The 22,392-nt window shown below is 41.8% G+C and overlaps 2 protein-coding genes across 4 annotated transcripts; one reads left to right on the plus strand and one right to left on the minus strand.

Moving 5' to 3' along the window:
- Positions 1 to 12,057, plus strand: LOC147256910 (phosphatidylinositol 5-phosphate 4-kinase type-2 beta-like). 3 transcript variants are annotated; one of them, XM_086210593.1, is made up of 10 exons: positions 1 to 626; positions 4,044 to 4,141; positions 5,904 to 6,000; positions 6,100 to 6,252; positions 6,493 to 6,639; positions 7,342 to 7,380; positions 8,283 to 8,396; positions 8,943 to 9,204; positions 9,395 to 9,498; positions 9,670 to 10,946. In XM_086210593.1, the coding sequence occupies exons 1-10, from the start codon at positions 483 to 485 to the stop codon at positions 9,757 to 9,759; spliced, it is 1,248 nt and encodes a 415-aa protein (XP_086066719.1). In that variant the 5' UTR covers positions 1 to 482; the 3' UTR covers positions 9,760 to 10,946. The 3 variants fall into 3 exon arrangements, with proteins under 3 accessions (XP_086066719.1, XP_086066720.1, XP_086066721.1); XM_086210594.1 differs by lacking the exon at positions 9,670 to 10,946 and adding an exon at positions 10,964 to 12,057 and having other exon boundaries at positions 2 to 626; XM_086210595.1 differs by having other exon boundaries at positions 10 to 89; positions 9,670 to 10,948.
- Positions 12,058 to 14,144: 2,087 nt separating this feature from the next.
- psmb3 (proteasome 20S subunit beta 3) lies at positions 14,145 to 18,799 on the minus strand. The gene is made up of 6 exons (XM_086210596.1): positions 18,645 to 18,799; positions 17,482 to 17,666; positions 16,208 to 16,315; positions 15,946 to 16,123; positions 14,381 to 14,475; positions 14,145 to 14,301 (listed from the first exon to the last, which is right to left on the minus strand). Exons 1-6 carry the CDS (start codon positions 18,645 to 18,647, stop codon positions 14,253 to 14,255), a joined length of 618 nt encoding a protein of 205 aa, XP_086066722.1. The 5' UTR covers positions 18,648 to 18,799; the 3' UTR covers positions 14,145 to 14,252.
- Between the last annotated feature and the right edge of the window lie 3,593 nt (positions 18,800 to 22,392).

Below are 22,392 nucleotides of genomic sequence, written 5' to 3' on the forward strand. Positions count from 1 at the left end.
TGCAGCTCAGACGCCATCTTGAGGAGACCCCGAACGCAGCGCTGGTAGACTGACAACAATCTGAGGCGCATCAGGATGGGATTACCCAGGTCCGTGTGAAACCGCGTCACATACTTTGGGGATTGTAGACATTGAGAGGACGACAGAGGAGCTGTCCAGCGACTGTCCACTGCCCCAGGTTGTTTTTTTCTTATAACTGAGAAGGGCTGCACCGTAGCCCGATGGCCGGCTAACGTTGACTGCTCTCTGGACTCCACCGCGGCCTGCTCGGGAGGAGGAAGGGTGGTGACGGCGCAAAATGCTCTACCGCTGACTCCCCAACTAGACAGCTATCCCAACCAGAGACTCGCTGCGAGTATGTCGACGAGCACAATGCACTTATAATTTTAACGCGCTTACCCTTCCGAGTTTTTGTTGTGTGTCGAGGCTCTATACCACAGCGAGTGCCGTCTTGCGACGACGCTGAAGTCCCAGCCTGAGACATGTCATCCAACTGCACCAGCGCAGCGCCTGTCAGCGCTAGCAAAACCAAGACAAAAAAGAAGCATTTTATAGGACAGAAAGTGAAATTGTTCCGTGCAAGCGAGCCCATTCTCAGCGTTTTAATGTGGGGTGTCAACCATACGGTGAGTAAATGTTAAACTATCGCTTGCGAGCGGTTTGTTTATGCTGCTGTTTTGATTTAGCTAGCATGTTAGCCAGCTGCCCTCATCTGTCAAGCCACTCTGGATGCTGTTGAAGCTTTGTGCAATTTCTGCAATTAATGGAAAATAGCCAAGTATTAAACCGAATGGTCATATTTTCTGTTAGTTAAGTCTTACTACGCTAGTCTGTCTTTATACAGCAAGCTGCTGGAGCCTTGGTATCTACGTAAGCCGCGGTGTTCTGTGCATGAGGTGTGCGTTTTCGGTGTGTTTTAAGATTCTCCTCTGTAGGTTTAAGCTCAGTGCACGTCGATAACAATCTATGGTCATAAATCATGGACGGTGGAGCGTTTGGTAGCCAAGTCGTGAGCTGCTCCAGTGCAGGCATGGAGTGGGAGTGGGAGGGGTGTGACCACCGGCAGGCAGGCAGCAGGTTACACCGACGTTCAGCTGCAGCATGCCGAGTGAAATAAACCTGCTTTGAGCTTCCAGTCGCTGCTTGATGTATTCTGCTGCTCCAGTTTATTCCATCACATCACTTCCCTATAAATAGAATAGAAAAATATATCACATTCACTTTTGGCTCAGCATCCCCTGGCTATGTAAAGCACGGTGAGGGACTGATGGTTCTGCACCTGCAGCTTGCTCTTGCTTGCACTCCTTTTAACAGACACTTACACAGAGTGATGCCGGAGGACTGAGTAGTGAGACAGGACCACAGTGTGAAAGACGTGGATTATCTTTGATCTGCATTATGGCTTTAATGCATTGGTAGAAGTTGTCTTTTAGTAGGGACAATATTTGAGTAGTTACCCGACACCGAATGGACATTTAAGTGCCTCAAGTTCACAGCTGTCTTTCACTGAACTGAATGAAGAATTGCTGAATCAAAATTTACAGACTTTCCTCAGACCAACATTTAAGTCTTATTTTTCCCCCTTTGGTACATTACTGAGTCAAAAAAGGGATTCTAAAATATATGCCTATTAAGGAAAGTATGCTAAATGAGAAACATCCAAGCCAATAATTGACTAACTTATAACTGGTTGATCTCTACTGGAAACTGCATATTCTGGACATGTATGAAGGTGCAGCTGATGGTGACAACATCCTCACCAGTGGAAATGATTTAATGTGCCTGGCTGTTGCCAACAGGTGGTTTCTGTGAGATGCAAAATCAATGTGAAACCTACAAACTTTTGTCAGACTGTTAAATGAAACTGCACAGTGAATGAAATGCAAACAATTAAGAGTTTAAGAAGGTAGCAGATGATCTCCAGTCGTCAGCAGGTGATCTTTGCCTGTGGGTGTGTGGATGCAGCCAGCAGGCAGCTTGGTGATTGGAGGTGTGGGTGGGAAGCCAATGGAAGACACCAAACAGACTTCTCATCAAAGTGTTCTTCCCTCCGTCAGAAGTTGAATGTATTTGTTAATTGCACCCAACCGGTGTGAGGACCTCGCTGCCACTAACTGTTGCACGGTGTTAAGTTAATGTTCTGTAGCACCGGTATGATGCCATTAATCCCTCAGCAACCACAGATGTCGGGTCTGGTCGAGCAGAGCTTCACTGCCGGGGAATGTTTCTTTAACACTGAAGGGCTCAGTCAGTCAGTCAGTCTAGAATTACAACACTTAATCAATTTGTCAAGAATATTAATGGACAAATATTTAGATAATCGGTCATTATTTTTCAAGCAGTCGCTGGCTCCAGACTACTGGAGTTCAAGGATGTGCAGCTTTATTTTAATCACTTAAGAGATGAGAATATGAAGAGTCTTTGGGTTTCAAACTGTTGGATTGACAAAAGAAACAGTTTGAAAACTTGGAGCTATGAAATTGCAATGAGTATTTTTAAATTGTCTGGACATTTTAAAGAATAAATAATGCATAAATTGTGTAAATAATCACCAGATTCATTGATAATCTAGGGGGGAAAAATATTTTATAATGTTTCTCTTGTCTGATTTTGAGAATGGTATATTATGTCATTTAGAAAGTAGTTGTTAGAAACATTTATATTTGATACACATTTTGAATTCACAACTTGGTATGTGGTTACTGTTGTGAAGACATCTTTAAATACTATTCAAAGTATGCACTGAACAACTGTTTACAACTAATGAAAGCAAAAATGTATCTTTTGTGTCTGACTCCAAACTGCGGTTGTTGTCTGAAAGTTTGGAAAGGCTTCACTTAAATCGTGTTTTTGAGCTGAGGGATGTGGTCCATTGTCCTCACAACCAGATGTTTGATCTATGTAAATACTTTAGTAAACCCACAATCTTTTAATAGTTGAAATGCCACAGCGGCCTTACCATATTTGCTTGTTGTCTCCCGGTATCGAGATTGGTGACCAGTAAATAATCATGATTATAATGCAATCAAAGGTAATATGAACAAAGACAATGTACACTGATGATGTATGTAAAAAAAAAAAAGTCATTCTTTTTTTTAATAATTGCAGGATTCATTGTAACAATTTAGATGTGATGAAAGTCTTCGACAGTCTGGAAATGTTTTACATACTTTGCTTAAAATTTTATCTTTAAAAAGCTGTACGAAACCTGAAGGTTGAATTGGTAATCAGAGTGAGCTTGACTGGTATGAAGTACTTTTTGTGTATCTCAAGTTAACCAAGGTGAAATGGCTTCACTTATTTTATTACTGCTTACTCTTAGTACTTTACCACTGGCATCAGCAGGAGTTTGAGTCACAATATGTGAAGAATTGATTCGTATTGCAGGTAATGTCATAGAATTTGTAAAGGAATAATGGAACTTTAACATAATCAGCATCCTTTGATTCATTTGCTCACAAAGTAGATTAACAAAAATATGTCTGCACTGTGCACATAAAGAATCTGTGGCAGTAACATAATTGGATTTTCTCAGATACAAAACCAAACATCAAGATTTTGGAGTAATAAATCAGCCATCGGCTGTCCTGCTCTCACTGGGAAAAAAAATCACGTCTGCCTATTACAACCCTAACCCTGTCTGCCTTGAGGGCTGTATGAGTTTGATTTGGCTCTTCATAATCTACAAGATTTTTCTGAAATCCATCATCAGAGTGAGAGTTTGCTCTGGCAGCAGGATATCAGGGGAAGCGATCAGTGTGGAGGGTTCAACGGCGGCGTGCTCTCTGCTCCCATAATGATTGATTGATGTCGGTAAACACACCCAGAGATTGGCAGAATGTGTTCAGGTTTCACAAAATCAGCTGACAGGTTTTTGTTGTTGTTGTTGTTGTTGTTGTTGTTTTTCATTTTGTCCTACAATCTGAGATGGGGCACTTTATTTTTAATCACTTTTAAGTAACTGATGTCAAAGAATGTGTTTTTCTCTCTTGTTCCAGCTATCATCTGATGTCTCTACCTTTCTGTCTTTCTTTCTCCTTCAGATTAACGAGTTAAGTAATGTGCCTGTACCAGTAATGCTCATGCCAGATGACTTTAAAGCCTACAGTAAGATCAAAGTGGACAACCACCTATTTAACAAGTAGGTACATTGCAGCTTATGCATGGTGCAGCCTGCTCAAGGCACCGTCTGTAATCCCGGTGTAAACAGGGGTCACCGAGCAATGTGCGATTCGCCTGCTGTCACCTCCTCTCATATTATTCTTCTTTTCTAAATTTTACTCAAACTCTCAGTGTGAGCATCAATAGCTAATATGGTCAGGAAGGACACATGGTGCCCTGTTGCATTATACGTCCTCTGAATGGATGGATGCCTTCTGTTTTCAGAATGCCGTCACACCAAACGTGATGCTACTGCACATTCATTTGTTTCAGTTGTCCTTAAAATACCATCAAACACTCAACTGTGCTGCTTTGCAATTCAAATTATCCTCATGTCACAGTTGCTGAACTGTTTAGGGGGCGGGGAAGCCCAATTAACCCTTTCAGTTCAGCACTTTGCTGACATTGTACACTCCATAAACTACCAAAATATCAATGGCTTTGTATTTTTATATCAGAATCCAATAGATTTGTCTCCTTGTAAAACAAAAGTGAAGCATGCTTTTGACGACATGTACTAACCAATAAGTTTGTGACATCCACCTGTCAATCAGTCAGCAGTCACTGACACAGATTTCAGATGAGAATGCTGCAGGAGAAGAGTGCTTATGGAGCCGGGGCTGCACTGATTATGCTTCACAAACACAACTTCATCATTTGGGACAAACTGCTGAAGTGACTTCAACCTGCTGCTAGCTGAACTGGCTCAGCAGAGTCCCAGTGAACGTGTCAAATCCAAGAGTGCATCAGGACTTGAGTACACACACGACAAATATTTAAGTATTAAAAAAATTAAAAACAAATGAACAGCAGCACAGACATTCGGATGTTTGCCAAGATTTATAAACTTTTTTCATATGTTTCTTTCAGAATTCTGAAAGATGGCAGCAAAATAGAAACAGACTATTATAGGCAAAAAGAAGTAAAAAGTCCCCCTATGTGGTTCTAAAATAGTCATGGTAAAATGAAAACAAAAATGAATGTTCCTCAAGAAAATAAAGAAGTGGTCCCTTAGGGATCCCTATGTAGTTCTGAGAAGTTCACAGCAAACTAGAAATATAATCTGTGGGTGGACAGACTCTTGATAGACTGGAGATTATATAGATAGTTATGCTTGTGCTAGATTTACACATGGTACCTTGTAACCCTGTAGGTTTGAGGATAATATGCTGATGCTGGATGCTGATCACCTCCAGCAAACTCCCTAGTCGTGGAGTGGAAAAATACTCTCAAAACTACATAAACCGTACCTTTACTCCGAATTAGCCAGGGTGGGTCGCACAAGGTCACCTGACATGAACACCTGATGTCGTGAACCCGTTGATTCCATTCATCTGGATTAATTTGATGATCCCTGTCATTTTGATTGAATCTATGACTATGAAATAAGTCTTTTCCATTAAGTGTAAATACAGCAATGTGGTAAACACCAAAATGAGACAGAGTCTGAAATGGAAACACAAAGTTTTACCTGAAAGCTTAAAAGCTTAAATGTAGTGTTGATGAGGAATTGGCTTGGATGTTTGCTGCACTTTGTAATACAGCAGCAACAGGAGAGGAACAAACACATTTGTAAAAGGAGCTGCTCACCGTAAATGTCAGCTCTGAACAGTGTTATTGTCTGTGCAAGAGTCAAACGGGGGGGGGGGGGCCTCCTCCTTCTCCCTCCTCCTCCTCCTCCTCCTCCTCCTCCTCCCGTTCAGTGATGATGCTGCTCTAACTGGGTATCTCTCTCTCGTCAGAGAAAACCTGCCTAGTCGCTTTAAGTTCAAAGAATACTGTCCCATGGTGTTTCGAAACCTGAGGGAGAGGTTTTGCATCGATGACCAAGACTACCAGGTGAGCCATTTGTGACCAGGGGAGAAAGCTTTTTGGTTGAAAGGTCTTTTTTCTGACAATAAATAATTAATAAAAAGTCTGTCCTCTTTTCATTGGCAGAACTCTCTGACTAGGAGCGCTCCTCTCAACAGCGACTCTCAGGGTCGCTTCGGGAACCGCTTCCTCTCCAGCTATGACCACCGCTTTGTAATCAAAACTGTGTCCAGTGAGGACATTGCTGAGATGCACAACATCCTAAAGAAATACCACCAGGTAGAGACCCACAGAGACAGCTGCATCAGTAATAACAGTGCTTTGACACTAAATGTCTGTAATGTGGTCACGGATGCTGAGAAAAGCATCAGTCTGTGAAATAAGTCAAAAGCTTCTTTCAGGCATGTTAGTGATGCAGCTCTGCTGGAGTGATGCTGTGCTGTGTCCACTCTCAGTCCATTTGCATTCAGTATGTTTGATTCCTCACTCCCACACTCCTCTGCTCTCCATTGTCTCCAGTTTATAGTGGAGTGTCATGGCAACACGCTGCTCCCTCAGTTCCTGGGCATGTACCGGCTAACAGTGGACGGGGTGGAGACGTACATGGTGGTAACCCGGAATGTGTTCAGCCATCGCCTCACTGTGCATCGCAAATATGACCTGAAGGTACACGGCCTACTGTCATATGTGATATGGAACCTCCAGAGTAGCTGAAACAATTCATGATGCAACCATGTGGATTCTCCAGAAATTCAAGTCACTGATCAAACAATGATACACATGCAATGTAATACTATGAGACATAACTATTATATTATATTATATTATATTATATTATATTACTAGTTCAAAGGTTATAGTGAATTCAGAACATGGGTAAAAAACATTGAAAGGGGAAAAAAATTAAATGAAGAAATAAGTAAAAAGAAAGCATGGATTATGGGAAGGCTAATAACTGATTAAGATAATATTCATAATACTTCCAAGTTTTCTAAAATATATGTATTTTATGAGTTTGTTACTAAAGAATAATTGATTTCATTTAATTTATTGTACAAATACCCTATTTATGTTATATGGATTGGACAAGGCAGCAGATTAAGACTGTTCTTTTCAGAAATATACAATTTTTATTTATTTATTACAAAGTGATTGCAAGGGATTGTCAGCGTGTCTGTTAATCAGATCTAGCATATGCCTGCCGGCCTGTCAAGTACTCTCTTGAGGAAACAACAGTCGCTTTCTGATGTTGACAGTTTGAACAGATGCTGTCTGAAAATGATGCATGAATATGCGAACAATGCCTCTTACGTGTCCTCAACTGCTTTCAATGAGTTCTATTTTTATTCTGTTTGTCTTCACTTTTAGGGTTCGACAGTCTCAAGGGAAGCCAGCGACAAGGAGAAGGTAGGTTGTATTTCTGCTGTGATGGCTCCTTACACAGTGGGACCAAAAATAAATGCCCTGAGCTCACTTTGAAGCAAACCTGTGAAACGACAATTGAAGACAGTGATTATTAGGAATAAGGTGTGTTGTGGATCTGCCTCCCTTCATGTCTCCTGTAGTAATGCCAGCATTTACTGCCTCACTCCTCTACTTCCCTTATAGTTTAGTTCTAGAGAAGGGCTTGATTCATGATAAGGGTCTAAAACATCAGAGGGTCAGTGCAGAGAAGCAGACAGCAGTCGTGGCTCCGACACTCAGCACTGGACTTTATTTTATCCACCTGAAAAATAAACATGCATTTACACGAATTTGTAACATTACCACTGCTGTTCTTTTGTCATCCAAGTCGTTTCTACTGGCTTCACAGTTTTTAACTGTAGAAGTTTCTTCTTATTCTTACACATGCAGCACTGTAGCTCAGCTGTTGGAGCGAGAAAGCCATCCTGTGGCGTAATGCAGTAGTGTCGTGTAGAAACACAAAGGAGGTTGTATGGTTGAAATCTGTAGAGCCAAAAGAAAAGGCTTTCTGATGGCAAAAGTAAAGACATGCACATGTTACAAATGAAGTGTACATATATTGTTTGGTTTTATTGGTTTTCGGTCTTTTTTTCTACTGTGGATTAAAACAAATTTTCACCCCATCCTCAGCTGTACTGCTACAAGCATTAGAGCACTGCTAGTTTCCCTCCTTGCATTAAAGAAGCGCTGACCCACATCTGCTGATGGAAGATGTAACCTGTGGCAGAAAACCTCACACAACCCCACTTCATTTCATCTGAGCTATCCCTATAATGGGACATTAAAGTTGGTCATTGTCTTCTTGTGCCACTGCTCAATATCTTGATGTTTTCCCCTCCCCTCAGGCTAAAGAACTCCCCACTTTTAAAGACAACGACTTCCTGAATGAAGGCCAGAAGCTGCAGATAGGCGACGACAACAAAAAGTACTTTTTGGAGAAGCTAAAACGTGATGTAGAAGTACGTATTCTATTAAGTTATTTCTGAGTGTGTGCGATAGCTTTACAGCAGCGGTTCCCAAATTTTTTCGGCCACAAACCCCCCTCTACATCAAAACTGGGTCGACGCACCCCCAATTCCCCACACCTTCTGGGAAAAAACCCCCCACAACAATGCCATATACAGTGCATACAAGATAACTTCTTCTACACTTCATGTTAAGATGAGGTGCATTTTGAATAGCCTGCATGTATTTGTTCATTAATGTGTCAGCTTTTGATTTGACATTTTACAAAGAAAATGTTTATTTACACGTTTTTATTGTGTGGGAAAATCCCACCCCCTAGTGGCAGCTCACACTTTGGGAATCCCTGCTTGACAGGCCAGTTTCTGATTTGAGTACATACTGTATTGGGGTGTTGTGTTATGAAGATGTGCTGATAAATAGGTTCAGTCACCTGGTCAAAAATTCATCACCCAGAATTGATGAGCAAATACTTACCTGAACAGATGTGCTCGTGCAGTGAAGGACTGAGTGTTACCTGTTGGTGTTGTCATGTGTTTCAGTTCCTGGCCACGCTGAAGATCATGGACTACAGTCTGCTGGTGGGCATCCATGATGTAGAGCGGGCCGAGCAGGAGGAGATGGACGTGGAGGGAGCTGGAGAGGAGGAGGAGTATGAGAACGACGGGATGGGTGGAGGTGTGCTAACTGGCTCCTTTGGAACACCTCCCGACAGCCCCGGAAACCCCCTCAACTGTGGGGGATTCTTCGGGCCCGGGGAATTTGACCCCTCTGTGGACGTTTACGCAATCAAGAGCCACGACAGTGAGCCTCGTCTTTAAAATCTGCCCATCTGATAGAAGGTGTAGCGTAGAGTCCAGCTGTATACAATAAAACTAGCAAAAGTGGAGGGACCCTGCTGTAGTCCTCCAGCAACACGTGTCAGTGTACTAAAGCAACCACACCAACGTTCTCCAGCTCATTCAGGAATCTCTCGCTGTGTTTACTCTGCAAGGTGCCGTCAAGAAGGAGGTGTACTTCATGGCCATCATCGACATCCTCACGCACTATGATGCTAAGAAAAAAGCTGCACATGCTGCCAAAACTGTGAAACATGGGGTGAGTATACATTTTTCTTCAGTCTGTCCACTCCTAAAATTCAGTGGGAGCCTGTAAAGTGGGATTTTAACTTTTAAGTGCATCGTATAAATGAGCATCCCTGACATTCAGGCCCTCACCAGACAAAGTCTCACATGCTCATTATGCTCATCGCCGCTCTGCATTTCACAGAATATCAAGTCTGTTTCTGTGGAAACATTCCCTCGCTGCATACTGAGTACGCTCTACGGGCAGAGAATGCACGCCAGGGACTTATCCTAGCTGAGCTGGCTACCTCCAGTTGGCCTTCTGCTAACTTGAGTTTTGATTTTAGAGCTGCAGTGGTAACAACAGAGTAGGCTAACGGTGCAGCCACTGACAGGCAAGTGTCAACAGTTGTTTGTAGTAAGTCACTTCAATATGATGGAGATTTAGGTCCAGCTCTGTTGCTTCAATTGGTTTTGTCAAAGTTACATTCAGAAGACTTCTGAAAACCTGTACCGACTATATGATACATCCACACGCGACTCATGCTGACCCAGTCGCTAAGAACAGTAACTAGGCTGATTCCTCCACATGTAGTAATTCCTCATCTCCATTCCATGGGTGTTGTGTTCTTAATGTCATGTGTTATTGTGAATAGATCATTTTGTAATGTTAATCTCATGTATAGCGAACCTCTGGCATCAGTTGGTAGGCATTGGGCCCTGAAGCTCCAAACTAGCTAAAAAATTTTGTTGGTGGTGGTACCACTGCTGAGCCCTCCACATAGGCGAGCTCTTTTCCCTCTGAGCCTCACTAGTGATGTGCCCCCCTCCCCTGAGTTTGAGGTCCATAAAACTGAAGCATGTGTACAAACAGTTCAATAATGTCATCAAGAATGTGAATGCATATTTCTGTCTGTTATTAAATATTCATGCATTTGGTCCCAGGGTTTGCAATTTTGTTGATATATTATTGGTGTTTCTCTAGTCTGACACACACACACACACACACACACACACACACACACTCCAGAAGTCAATGTCTTGGATTACTAATACAGTTCCAGTCAGTAAGCCAGTGTGTGGGTTACATGCGTATGTGGATTTACAGGTTACTACAGTACACCAGGTGTCTCTGAGCAATCTGGTCGCTCTGCACTGTTTTGTATCAGCATATTTATGATCGAGGACCACTTTTTTAATCAGAGAAACCATAAACTGTAAAATGTTGCCTTGGGTCTTAAGAAATCCTCACGGAGAGAAAAGAGAGATTTCCTGTCACGTCTACATCACACCAGCTCATTCGGTGCCTGCCATCAGTGGCAGGCCACAGGCTCTTTCACCATCATTTTAACTCATTGAGTGATCAGATAATGACTGAAGACATTTCTCTACCAGTAAATCTTATCATAGGTTATGTTCAGAAAATTCGATTTTAATAAAAGTAGTACTTATGGGACTTGTCTCTCGTGTTTTACATCTCTTCACCCCCCGTGTTTCAGGCGGGGGCTGAGATCTCAACGGTGAACCCGGAGCAGTACTCCAAACGATTCTACGAGTTCATGTCCAACATCCTGTCATAGACTCATCTCCTCCACTCCAGCCAGTCACTTGCTGTCACGCACTTACTTCTCTAGTCCCTCACCTCCGGGTGGCTCCACCCCCACCCCCCCTCCTGTCTCTCCCTCTCTCTCTCTGTCACTCTCTCTTTCTCTTTCTCTCTCTCCCCCTTTTCTCCCGTTCCAAAAAAAGAAGTCCAGCAGGAAGGATGCTTCGAGGTTGCTCTACCTCCTCCTCCCATGCAAGGAATACCTGTGAAATCCTTCGCAGAATACCGAACAACATCCTGATAATCTCCCTGGTTTTGTTTTTTCAATTCTTCTGCCTCTCAGTTGTCCTCACGCCAGCACAGGAACTGTCTCACTAATGCCTTGAACGAGTGTGTCCGCTTCAGCAGTGAAGTCTGTTAGTACAGTCTCCTCAGTTTCTGTTCATGTTGTTCTTATCAGTTCTAGTAGACGCGCACACACACACACACACACACACACACACACACACACACACACACAGATGCAGAATGGCCAGATTGCATGAGAAACTCTTTGACAGTCTCCATCAGGCTTCTTTCAGAGTACAACTGACAGAAAGACGGGTGGTCGAACACATTCATATATAACGGTGTATAAAGTAAAGTGAATGCAATATCAAAAATGCATGGCTGATGTGTACACAAGACTCCACCAAACCACTAAACTTAGCATCTGAGTGTTATAACAAAAAGACAAAAAAAAGGAAAAAATTGATGTTTGAATGTTATGTTGCCATATTGTTTTTGAATATTTTTGGGATTTTAACCGTGAGCTCGGTGGAGGTCGATCTAAAACAAAAAACAAAACAAAACAAAAAAAAGCATAAAAAGGGGAATTCTGCAGCAAATACTTGTTTTATTACCATAAGAATCATTTTTATATCTTGTTTACATTAATGTAGCAATTTTGTGTTTGTATACAGTATTGTTTTGTTACCGACAGACAGTAGAAAAAAGAAGGTTACTTGAAAATGATTCATTGCATATTAAAGGGAGTTTTATCTTGTTTTTGTCGTTTGTTGACTCATTCCTCAGCTCTGGTGTGTCTGAATGCTGCAGGATGGCGTGAGAGGAGGAACAACTTGACAACACCGTTAGCTGACTACAAGAGGTTTTTCTCAGCCTTGAAAACAGACGTTTAAACAAATAAGTCTGACTGGGCTCACATGATAAAACCAAGCTCCTTTAATGGAGAACACCAGTGACATTGGAGAGTTTACTGAAACTTTTCGTCACGATCTCAGTGAAACATGGTGCAGTGCTACGTGACACTTTAGAACCCTCAGTTCCCAGTGAGGGAGCAGAACATTGATTTTCCTTAGCAAAACTGAGAGATTCAGATTTCAGTCCACACACTGGGTCTTACATTCCTCCCTGCTCACTCAGACAAACTTTTGGGGGGGGGGCAGGGAAATTAGCTGAAACTGGAAATTCCCTGTAGCAGTTATATACGTTTGTGTGTAACAATGACCTTGACCCTTAACCACCAAAATATCTGCCAGTCGTCTTTTGAGTCCCAGTGGACTTTAGAGCCCAGGAGTACACTGAAATTGAAATGTTCACTCTAGGCGTAATTCTTCTGGTTTTCGCTGGCGCAGTGGTACAAAAATGGAATTGATGAATTAAAGAGTAGTAATAAATCCTCAAATGATTTGATGAACTGATTTAGTTTGAAACAGCATTACTAAATTTAGATTTTGTGAACCATTCCACAGCTAATAAGAACATTTCATGAGTAAGTCCCGTTGTGTGTCCCGCCTTGTTCTTTCTTTCACACTCTAAATATCACCGGAGAGAATTCCCTCAGCTGTGGTACAAATATTCACTCAAACTCACAGATGAAATGATTAGGTTTTGGCAGTCAAAATTCAAGGTCACTAACATTTATTAAATCTAATAGCACACAATAAGAACGACACCTGTAACCCTTCTTTTCTCTGAGGGTTTCACAGATGAGCGTCACTGGTGGATCAAGAGCCAGACAGTGGGCCTGCGACTGTGACGACGCCTCCAACCTCAGGAGGGTCCTCTGCAGCGGCAGACTCAGTCGAGAGCTCTCATCAATAACCAGTCTGGGTCTGTTTGTTTTTCAGTGGGTGGGTTCTTTTCTGTTAAAGTGTAGGGACTCGCTGCAAACAAATATATAGATATGTGGAGTATGACGATCAGAAAATTAAGCTGATCAAATCAATAGACCAGTTATCACTCATCTACGTTGCACTTTAGTTCATGAGCCTTGTAATATCCTTCATTGTTCAGTTTTTTTTGAATGAGGACTGAGACATAAATGAGCAAATCCAGGGGTTTTCATCAGGAGCACTGAACGCCAAGAAAATCCACTTGATCCTGAATCACTTCATTCTTCACTTTACACGCATTTTCATTTCTGCTTTCATGCCTCATTAACATAAGTCTCTTAACTCCAAAGCCCTTTGTTAGTCATGTGGTCCTCCTGTAGTTGTCACTGTTAGCAGTACTGGAGGTATTATTACTGTATTATTAGGGGGATTCTGGTTTGATATCACAACCCAAATGACACAATGATAAAACAGTAAAGGGCAACCGTCTTTTTTGTTGTTGATGAAATCCTTAGTCTTTTTTTTTTTTTGCCAGGGAAATAAAAGAAGATCATAAGATAACTCTGAATCCTTTGTCGTCAAGTCCATTATTACACCTTGTAGACTAATTTAATCTTGTACAGCTCAAACGGCAGGTGTGGCCTTTAGGCACTTCAGCCATTTGGTTATTACTGTACGTTGTTTCCTTGATTATTAAATATTTTCTTTTCTCTTACTCGGTGATACAAAATGCAGACACTGGATTTCTCCTGTCCACTCGGCCTGCCCTGTTATATGCCCGTTTTAAAATCTTGTGGCTAAAACTCTCTTGGCTGAGGATAAACACGATGAACTCAACACGTAGGACCCAAAAGGGCGTTAGAAGTAGAATCGATTGAACATTCAGGATGTTAAATCTTCATCTACATTAGGCAGTGTTTTCATCAGTGTCACCATGGATTTTATATGTGTTTCAGTTGAAAAGTATGACATTGTGGGATGGAGTGTGAAGGTAGCAGTAGTGATCCCACCAAGAAAGACAGTTCAAACCTGAGTTCATTTATTGAACTATATGAATAAGAAAAGAGGGAGAACAAGCATTGTTTAGGATTTTTATACAAAAGATGAGTTGGAGGTGAGGGAGATTTAGTCCATGCGGGCCTTCAGGGTTCTGGTGGTGATCTTGTCCTTCTCACTGCCACAAAGAAGAGAAAGGCATCAGACACTCCACCGAAACTCAAACCAAAAATACGAACCTTCACCCCCCCGCTTACATAACATGGACGACCACGCCCATGCCAGACACAGCATCCCTGTCCACGGCATTCAGCATGGCCTGGGAAATGGTCTCAAACAGGTCGTCTGGCTCCTGCGGGTCAGAGACACGATGATCAGGACGATTTTACTCAGCAGAACCTTTGCTGGCTCCATCATGAATCATGGCAGGACACCATGTAAGACCTTTCATTTGATCTCCCATTTGTCCAAGTGTTTGTTTCCATGGTTGACTTGTATTTTGTGCCATTGTGAAAAATGAACAGGCCTAAACAACTGCTCAACAGTTATCAGTTAGATGCGGATCATGGCTATTCATCTTGAGGACAAGAACCGCTGTGTGGTTTACAACTTTAATGCTCACAAAAAAAAAAAGATAATACTACAACAACAAAAACAAAGGCTCTGGTATTGTCAGTACCAGTATAAGCAGCTGTGTGTCAGAGCCGGATTGGAACTGAGAACTTATTCTGCTGAGCAGTGGTGCCTTGTTAAAGGAACATGCTACTTTTTAGAGAAATGCTGTTGTTGTTCATTTATAGTTCTAAAAATGAACAATAAATGAACAACAACAGTATTTCCCTAAAAAGCAGCATGTAGCAGATCAAGACCCTTCGTCCCTCTCTGGCGCTGCACAGAGCTCCAAATATCTTAGGTCGTGTTCATGCCAAAAGGTCCGTTTTCTGATTGGAACTAAAGTGAGGATGATGCGTTGTTGCAATTTCTCAACCGGTCCAGTTCACGTTCACAAAGGCCAAACTCAAACAGTCCAAAAATTGTCATGTAAAGCTGTTCGGTGATTGCTTATACAGTTAAGGCTGGTTGACAACAAAGCCCTTGCAATTTTTACGTTACATCCTGGAGCATCGTCTGCTCATTTTCATGTTGGTGCTGATCTGGACTGCATATCAGCAGACTTTAACAGACTGGGCACATGAATGGCTGGGAAGACTGTGGCCACTAAATAATGTATTAATACACGCACGTCACAAAAGACGCTCTGCAATCGGACAGTCGTATCACAGAGGACAACAGGCAATAATGAGGGCCTCCCTCCATGTTTTTTCCTTTGCCATACAAGCGCAACCAGTGAGGTAAGTGGACAATGAAAAGCTCACAATCACATACATGTTAAAAATCACAAAGTTGGCTCATCATACAAACAGAATATGACGTGTAAAACGGCACGCTTCCTGTGCTTGGTGTGGATGGGGTTCACATCAGAAGTAAACCGTTCTAAAGTTCACTTGATAGCGGTCCGAGACCCCCCCTACCAGGTGGACCCGAGAGCAGCTGACTGGTCTGCACCAGAGTTTGAGGCCAGCGTTCACACCAACCAAAACAATCCACACCAAGGAGGTAAACGCTCCAGGGTTCAGTTCAACTGGATTAAACAAGGCTGGTTTGAACGCTACCTTAGCTAGCCATGGGGCCGTACAGAAAGACTTCTTAAAAAGCCTTTGCCTCCATGAGTAGAACTAGAGCTGCACTCAGTAATTACTAGCTGTTTTAGATAGAACTGACCGTGACAGTGACCTGACTTCAGATGTGACACACTTCTTACCATGTCTGGCTCCCACAATGACTCGCACATGCCGTACATCTGCTCTGAGCAGGTGCCGCTCACAACAAAGTCCTCCGTCACCATTGGGCAACCAATCAAATCCAGGGAGCAGATGAATGGTTCAAATGTCTTTGGGTCTAGTCCTGCAATCACAGGCTCGATGTAGTATGGCCCGAACCTGATGAGGATATCACACATACACAACGTTGTCCTTCAGTCTCAACATGGACTCACAGCTCCACACACAGGTCGGTGCACTCACCTCCTTTCATACAGCAGGTTAGACACCATGCTCATGAAGGTCTTGGGCTTGATCTGTCGACCCTCCTTCAGCTCATAGAGGTTCAGTCGGAATTTAAGCCTCTGGGCTCTACAACACACGGTGAAGAAACAGATATTTAGCATCAGCGCCTTACTTTTAAACCCCTTAAAATATTCGAACTTCAATTGTTTACAAGCGTCACTGGAACATGGATGGCAAAATTCTGATATTAACTCAAATAAGACAATACAGTGAATAAGGTACTGCACTGTAAAAAAGTGTTTCCGTCACCTTGACCAGAATAGGGTCATTGCCAGAGTAGACAATAATCAGATTGAATCCCATTATGACGCCCTTGTGACAGTTTGACTGCCACACGTGTTGCAAAATGGCTTACAATGCACGGTCCAGCTGCCAGCGAGTCAGGGCTCCAGACTGCAACCATTTAGGTGCTTTTTGCCTGTTTTTGGTGTGACTAGAGTTTTTTGATTAGGCACACCAGTTCAACCTCAAAATATGCCCTGTGTTTTGTTGCTCATCAATTACATGAAACATGAGCAGGAGAATCACTGCGTGTTTGTGTGCGACAGAGATATTGAGTCACAATGAGATGCCAAAAACAAGAAAATAGATCCTTGTGTACAACAATTAAAGGAGCACAATTCAGATGATGAATCAGGCTGGCCTGTGTTGAAAAGGATGGACAGAGTCACTCATGATGTGAGCATCAACAAAAAAACAAGCGCTGTGTATTATGAACTACTCTTGGAGTGCTCTGACTTTTGTGGCGAAGACTTAATTCCCCAACTCCTTGCAAATCCTTCACAACATGCAGAGCACAAATGGAAGATGCACTGATGTTGGCTAACCACTGCGTCAAATACAAAATAAAATCACATCTTACTGTAAATTTAGAATTCAGTCTTACGTTTCTTGATGGAAGCTTAAGTTGTTTAACCATAACACAACTATGAAACAAATAGGAATGTGTAGCATGTAAACTTAAGTGTGCACTCCATAATATTTTCATTGTGAAGTAACAGCTTGGAAAGAAGTTAGTCTGTAGCCCTGAAACTAATGTAAACACCTAAATGGAAATACTGACCATCTAGAATAAGCTCCATATTCAGATTATTGCCACCCACGGGAATGTAAGCTACTGTCAAATTGGTGCCAATATCCTCCCTTGGGGTTGAGAAAAATCTGTCATCCTGATGAAGTATTATGATATCTACCCGGCCACTTTGGGAACACTGGAGGTTAAAGCCACTCACACTGTCTGTACATCTGTAGCCAGTCCAGCCAGCCCGATGTAGAGCCGCTCCCCCATAGGGAAGACCTTCTGGAAGTCTGTTGTGACCATCTGAGCCTGAATACCAAATCTGCGGTCCGCTGCTATTGCCACACAGTTCTTCCCCCGCATGGCCATGACGGCCCCTCCATTATAGGACATAATAGACTGTAAGACAGAAGGAGAGAGAGAGAGAAAGGTCTGCAAGTCTGAACTTAAAGAATCAGCTGATCCATTAGCAGATGGCCAAAATGTTGACATTCCTTCTCAAGACACAAAAGATGTTACAAATCTCCATCATCAAATGAGGATATCTGCAGGATTTCAGTAGTTAAAAGAATAAAAAGTAAGAAAAGAAAAGAAAAAAATCAAACTAGGCTTCAGATTTTTTTAAAATAAATACATAAAGTTACAAAAGAAATGATCGAAGAAATTCTTGGTGGTAGCCCTACTATTAAAAAGAACGGACAAAATAATGCTTGACGCTTGGAAAATATATGTCACACTGTTCTTCATATAAATAACAAGCTTGAAAAGTGTAATAATGCACACATAACATTCAATTATGGGGCAAACGTAAAGGGGATAATTTCTGAGGCTTGGAAATAATATATAATATTAAATGTAATAAAAATCGATGAGAAGCAAAACACTGTTGTTTATTTTTAATATTAGTTTACGAGAGTAGCTATCTGTTTGCTGGCAAGGCCCTTAACAAGTCCAGTCGGAAATAATGGTTCAGATAATGTGAAGTCATCTTTTCTGATAATAGATCATCACGATTTAGCTGGTGTTTACACCCACGGAACCGTAGAGGTCTAACCTTAATTTACGTTAGAGTTCAGTGTCATCGTGGTAGAAGGAAAATGCTAGCACTGCCTAAGCTAACAAGGCTACACTGGTGGACTGCCGCCTAACAACGTCCCTGTTCCTCTCCACCCGTATTTATAACTTGATCAATATTGGCAAAAATAAATGAATGCAATTAAATGACGACATAAATCCGAAAATGTTTGAAAAGTTTGTGCGCATGCTAAATGTGTCAATTAGCCGGGTTGTTGTTCCTGTTAGCGTCGTAAAAGAACCAACATCCTACTTTACACGAACGTAAAACCCAGCACTCGAATACGTGCGTGTCATTCTTACCATTGTGAAGGTGGTCAAGGATATTCGCAACCACAAGAACCTGCAAAATATACCTCCAGCCCCGGCTATGATGAATGACTTAGCTTCTCAGAGTGACTACACGATTTAGAAGAAACAAGGAAATCGGATAACTGCGTCATTTCCTTCTCAAATATAATTGGCTGCTCCAAAACGCACTCATTTCCAAGAGCCGCTGCGATTGGACGGTGTGCCAGACGTGAGTCGTGTAGCGCGCTGCCAGTTGAGGTGGTTCAAGCCCCGTGAAAGTGAAATTAAATCTGGGAGGCAGAGTGGGACCACTCGGTGCACTGTTGGTGCTTCGTTTTTTTGACAACTTTATTACTTCCTGCATACAAAGTTATACGAAGCTGATTACAGAATACAGAACTAACTAATACGATTTGTATCGCCAACAATGACAAGAACATCGGTGCATATCGGATAACCCTTTTAGTTGTCAGTCCTTCCGGTTTCTCCTTTATACTTTATTTTTTAATTGATGGATGTCTTTGGTTTCTCTTCTGTCTGCTTATATTTGTGAACTTCTCTCCATAGCCCTATCCTAAACATTAATGATCAAGTATTTCTCTTGCGGGTTGAACTTAGTTCCACAAAACAAGTCAAATAAATATTAGTCTGCATATTTGCTGCTATGTATTGATGAAAAATATATATCACACCATTCTTCATATAAATAACAAGCTTGAAAAGTGTAATTGTTCTTAAATATGATACAGTAATAATTGGGAAGCCATTTGGATCAACCGTAATGAAGTGAATAAAATTGGTCTGTACATAGGCAGCACGGTGGTGCAGTGGTTAGCACTTAACAGGATAAGCGGAAGAAAATGGATGGATGGTCTATACATCAATGAAATCTCTTGAGATTGTGTTTGCAATTCAGCCAACAAAGCACTCTCTTCAAAAATAGACAGTGGCGTCTGCCACTCTTAAGAAGACTGCTCAGGTGGTATGGAGACCGTTATGAGCCTGTGACCTACCTGACAGCTTCCTTGGCCCTCCAGCGCCGCCTTTTGTGTGTGTTTCTGACAGGTAGGTTACTCTTGCATGTCCCCTCATTTTGCTCAGCTAACTAGCAGTCAGACAGGCTTGATGGGTCTAAACTTTGTAATGCTGCACAGAGGAGAGAAGATTATCAGTCTGCTTGCCTGGCTACAGGGAGGACAGTGAAAGACTTTTATAGTATGAGGCAATGCACAACAATCAACTAAAGTACTGCTAAAATATTTTCCTTGTGCAGGGAGGCTGAACATCTCTCCCGTTTTTTTCCTGAGGTCACTTTGACTCCTGGAGCTAAGCAATATTCAAAACTTTCAGAATGTATTTGCATAAAGGCATGAAGGTGATGATTGATATGTATTAATGCCAGACAAACTTTTTCCTAAAGTAAACTATGGAAAACTGCTCATTAAAAATCATTTCATTTATACATGAGGTAAATAATGCCTTATTTATAAGCATGGACACTCTAGGGAGTTGAACCCCATTCCAGTGATATGGAAGTACCTCTACCAGTGTCTTTTGCTTTTTTCATGGCATTTAAGCAAAGAAAACCTCCATCAGCAACAGCATTTGACGTGGATATGTAATTGTATGTTAGTTATACGAGTAATTCGTTATTCGCAGTTATTCACAAGTGTGTTAAAGAAAACATGATGTGTTTGGTTGTTAAATATCGTGTAACTACAGTAAATGTGTTGTTGCAACTGGAGGGCCAGAGGAACAGGCTTTAGTGGACTAAAAATCGTTAAAGATTTTCAGTTTTAAACGAAAACAAAAAAAAACTAGAGTCAAATTTCCATTTACAAGCATTCATTTTGCTAAGCTCATTGGCTGTGAGCTGGTCTCTGACGCAGCACAGAGGAGAGAAGCGTGTCTACCAACTTGCCTGGCTCTCAAGATAACGGACAATAAGCGTATTTCCCAAAACGGTAGCATCCCTCTCCATCACCTGTGCACCTGCAATCCATCCATCTGGTTGGACTGCATTGCTTCTCTGTGGTTAAGAACAGTGCAGCAGCTCAAGTGGGAAGATAAACAGACAGGAACAGAAAATGTTAGTGTGACTTAACAAATGTGGCATTTTTGCATCTCTGTCATGCAGCATTTTTTTATTTATTTTTTTTTAGTATTTGATCATTAAGGTCCTAGAATCAAGAAAACTTTCCAAGTCAAAAACACTCATCTTTTTGTCCATGTGATCAACAAAAATTCTGGTGGTCGGATATGAAAGTAAAAGACAGTGTCTGAGGGTAGTGGCTTGGATGATCAAAGACCACATATACAGACAGAAAACAACTCACACTCACACCAAGGGACAATTTAGAGTCTCCTATTAACCTAAAAGGCATGTTTTTGGCATGTGGGAGGAAGCTGGAGTACCTGGAGAGAACCCATGCAGACTCAGGGAGAAAGACTCTGCAGTGGACGGGGGGCAGTTTGTTTTTCTTTTTTTCTTTTCTCCAACAGCATTTGTTGGTGTTGGTTCTCTCACAGCGACATCCAGTCAGGGCTGAATGAAGAGTGTGGGTTACATCCAGCATCTGGATTAAAAAACAAACAACTACACTATAGTTATTCAATTATACCTGGCAGCATTCCGCAGCTTGGGCGGGGCTTGCCTTCAGTGGGCATGGTCAGAAAAATACCACAGGACTTACACATTTAAACAACTCCATCTGGTGGACACCCGTGAAAAGTACAAACACAAATCCTTGAAGTAAATGTAATGGAAAATTGTGTTTATCCCCAAGGCTATTGTTTATTTTCCATCTTCAAGATATTCTGGCATATTCAATTATGTAATAATATCTATTCCTCTTCGCACGGCATTTCCAGGTTTACAAGTACAGTAAGCGACTGAATGAGGAGCACTGCACCAGCAAACAGTGTAGAATTAAGTAATGAAATATCTTAAACTCATCTTTTAAATATATATGTGGGACGTGATGTATTTCAAAGTCATTTCAGTACCTTTGTACTCTAAAAAGTCCTGCAGTGTTTCTCTGTATCCTATTTCAGTTCACCACATGCTAACAAGGTTTTGATGCCAAGGCACCTGCCTTTTGGGTGACGAGTTCATTTTTGCAGTTAATGTGAAATCAGTGTTTGCCTTTTTGGACTGTGTCATGTTGAGAGAAGGACTGGGGTGGGTAAATTTCAACCATGGTAATGAAGGACATCAGTACTGATCATTGCTAGATCTCCACTGTGTGCGGTGAGCATGAAATAAACACTTCTGTGTGGGACATCTGATTATTCCTAAATTCCTAAGCCCACATTTAGGAAACTTCAACTACCTGCAGTGAAGAGCCACTTAAACCCTTCGCAGTTCCAACAGTTTCCCCCAGTAAATGAGGACTGAAGACAACTAGTGACACACTTTTGTGACTCTCACTAAGACCACACTTCTGTTTGTTTAATATGACTTGCCATGATCAAATAACTTGCAAGAGTAACCTACCTGTCAGAAACACACACAAAAGGCGGCGCTGGAGGGCCGAGGAAGCTGTCAGGTAGGTCACAGGCTCGTAACGGTCTCCATACCACCTGAGCAGTCTTCTTAAGAGCGGCAGACGCCACTGTCTACTTCTGAAGAGAGTGCTTTGTTGGCTGAATTACAAACACAACCTCAAGAGATTTCTTTGATGTATTAACCAATTATATTCAATTTATTATTGTGATCCAAGTTGCTTCCCAATTATTAAGTGTATCAAATTTAAAAACA

The sequence above is a fragment of the Aulostomus chinensis genome, chromosome 8 (assembly GCF_037954235.1).
Source record: "Aulostomus chinensis isolate RoL2024-O1b breed Wild chromosome 8, RoL_Achi_v1.0, whole genome shotgun sequence".
Classification (NCBI taxonomy): domain Eukaryota; kingdom Metazoa; phylum Chordata; class Actinopteri; order Syngnathiformes; family Aulostomidae; genus Aulostomus; species Aulostomus chinensis.

Coding starts and splice junctions, on each gene's coding strand:
- LOC147256910 (XM_086210593.1), top strand. CDS start 483: ATGTCATCCAACTGCACCAGCGCAGCGCCTGTCAGCGCTAGCAAAACC. Junction 6,640..7,341: donor ATCGCAAATATGACCTGAAG/GTACACGGCCTA, acceptor CTTCACTTTTAG/GGTTCGACAGTCTCAAGGGA. Junction 7,381..8,282: donor AAGCCAGCGACAAGGAGAAG/GTAGGTTGTATT, acceptor CCCTCCCCTCAG/GCTAAAGAACTCCCCACTTT.
- psmb3 (XM_086210596.1), bottom strand. Junction 14,476..15,945: donor CATTGTGGGAGCCAGACATG/GTAAGAAGTGTG, acceptor TCTGACCCGCAG/GAGCCAGACGACCTGTTTGA. Junction 14,302..14,380: donor GGCGTGGTCGTCCATGTTAT/GTAAGCGGGGGG, acceptor TCTTTGTGGCAG/TGAGAAGGACAAGATCACCA.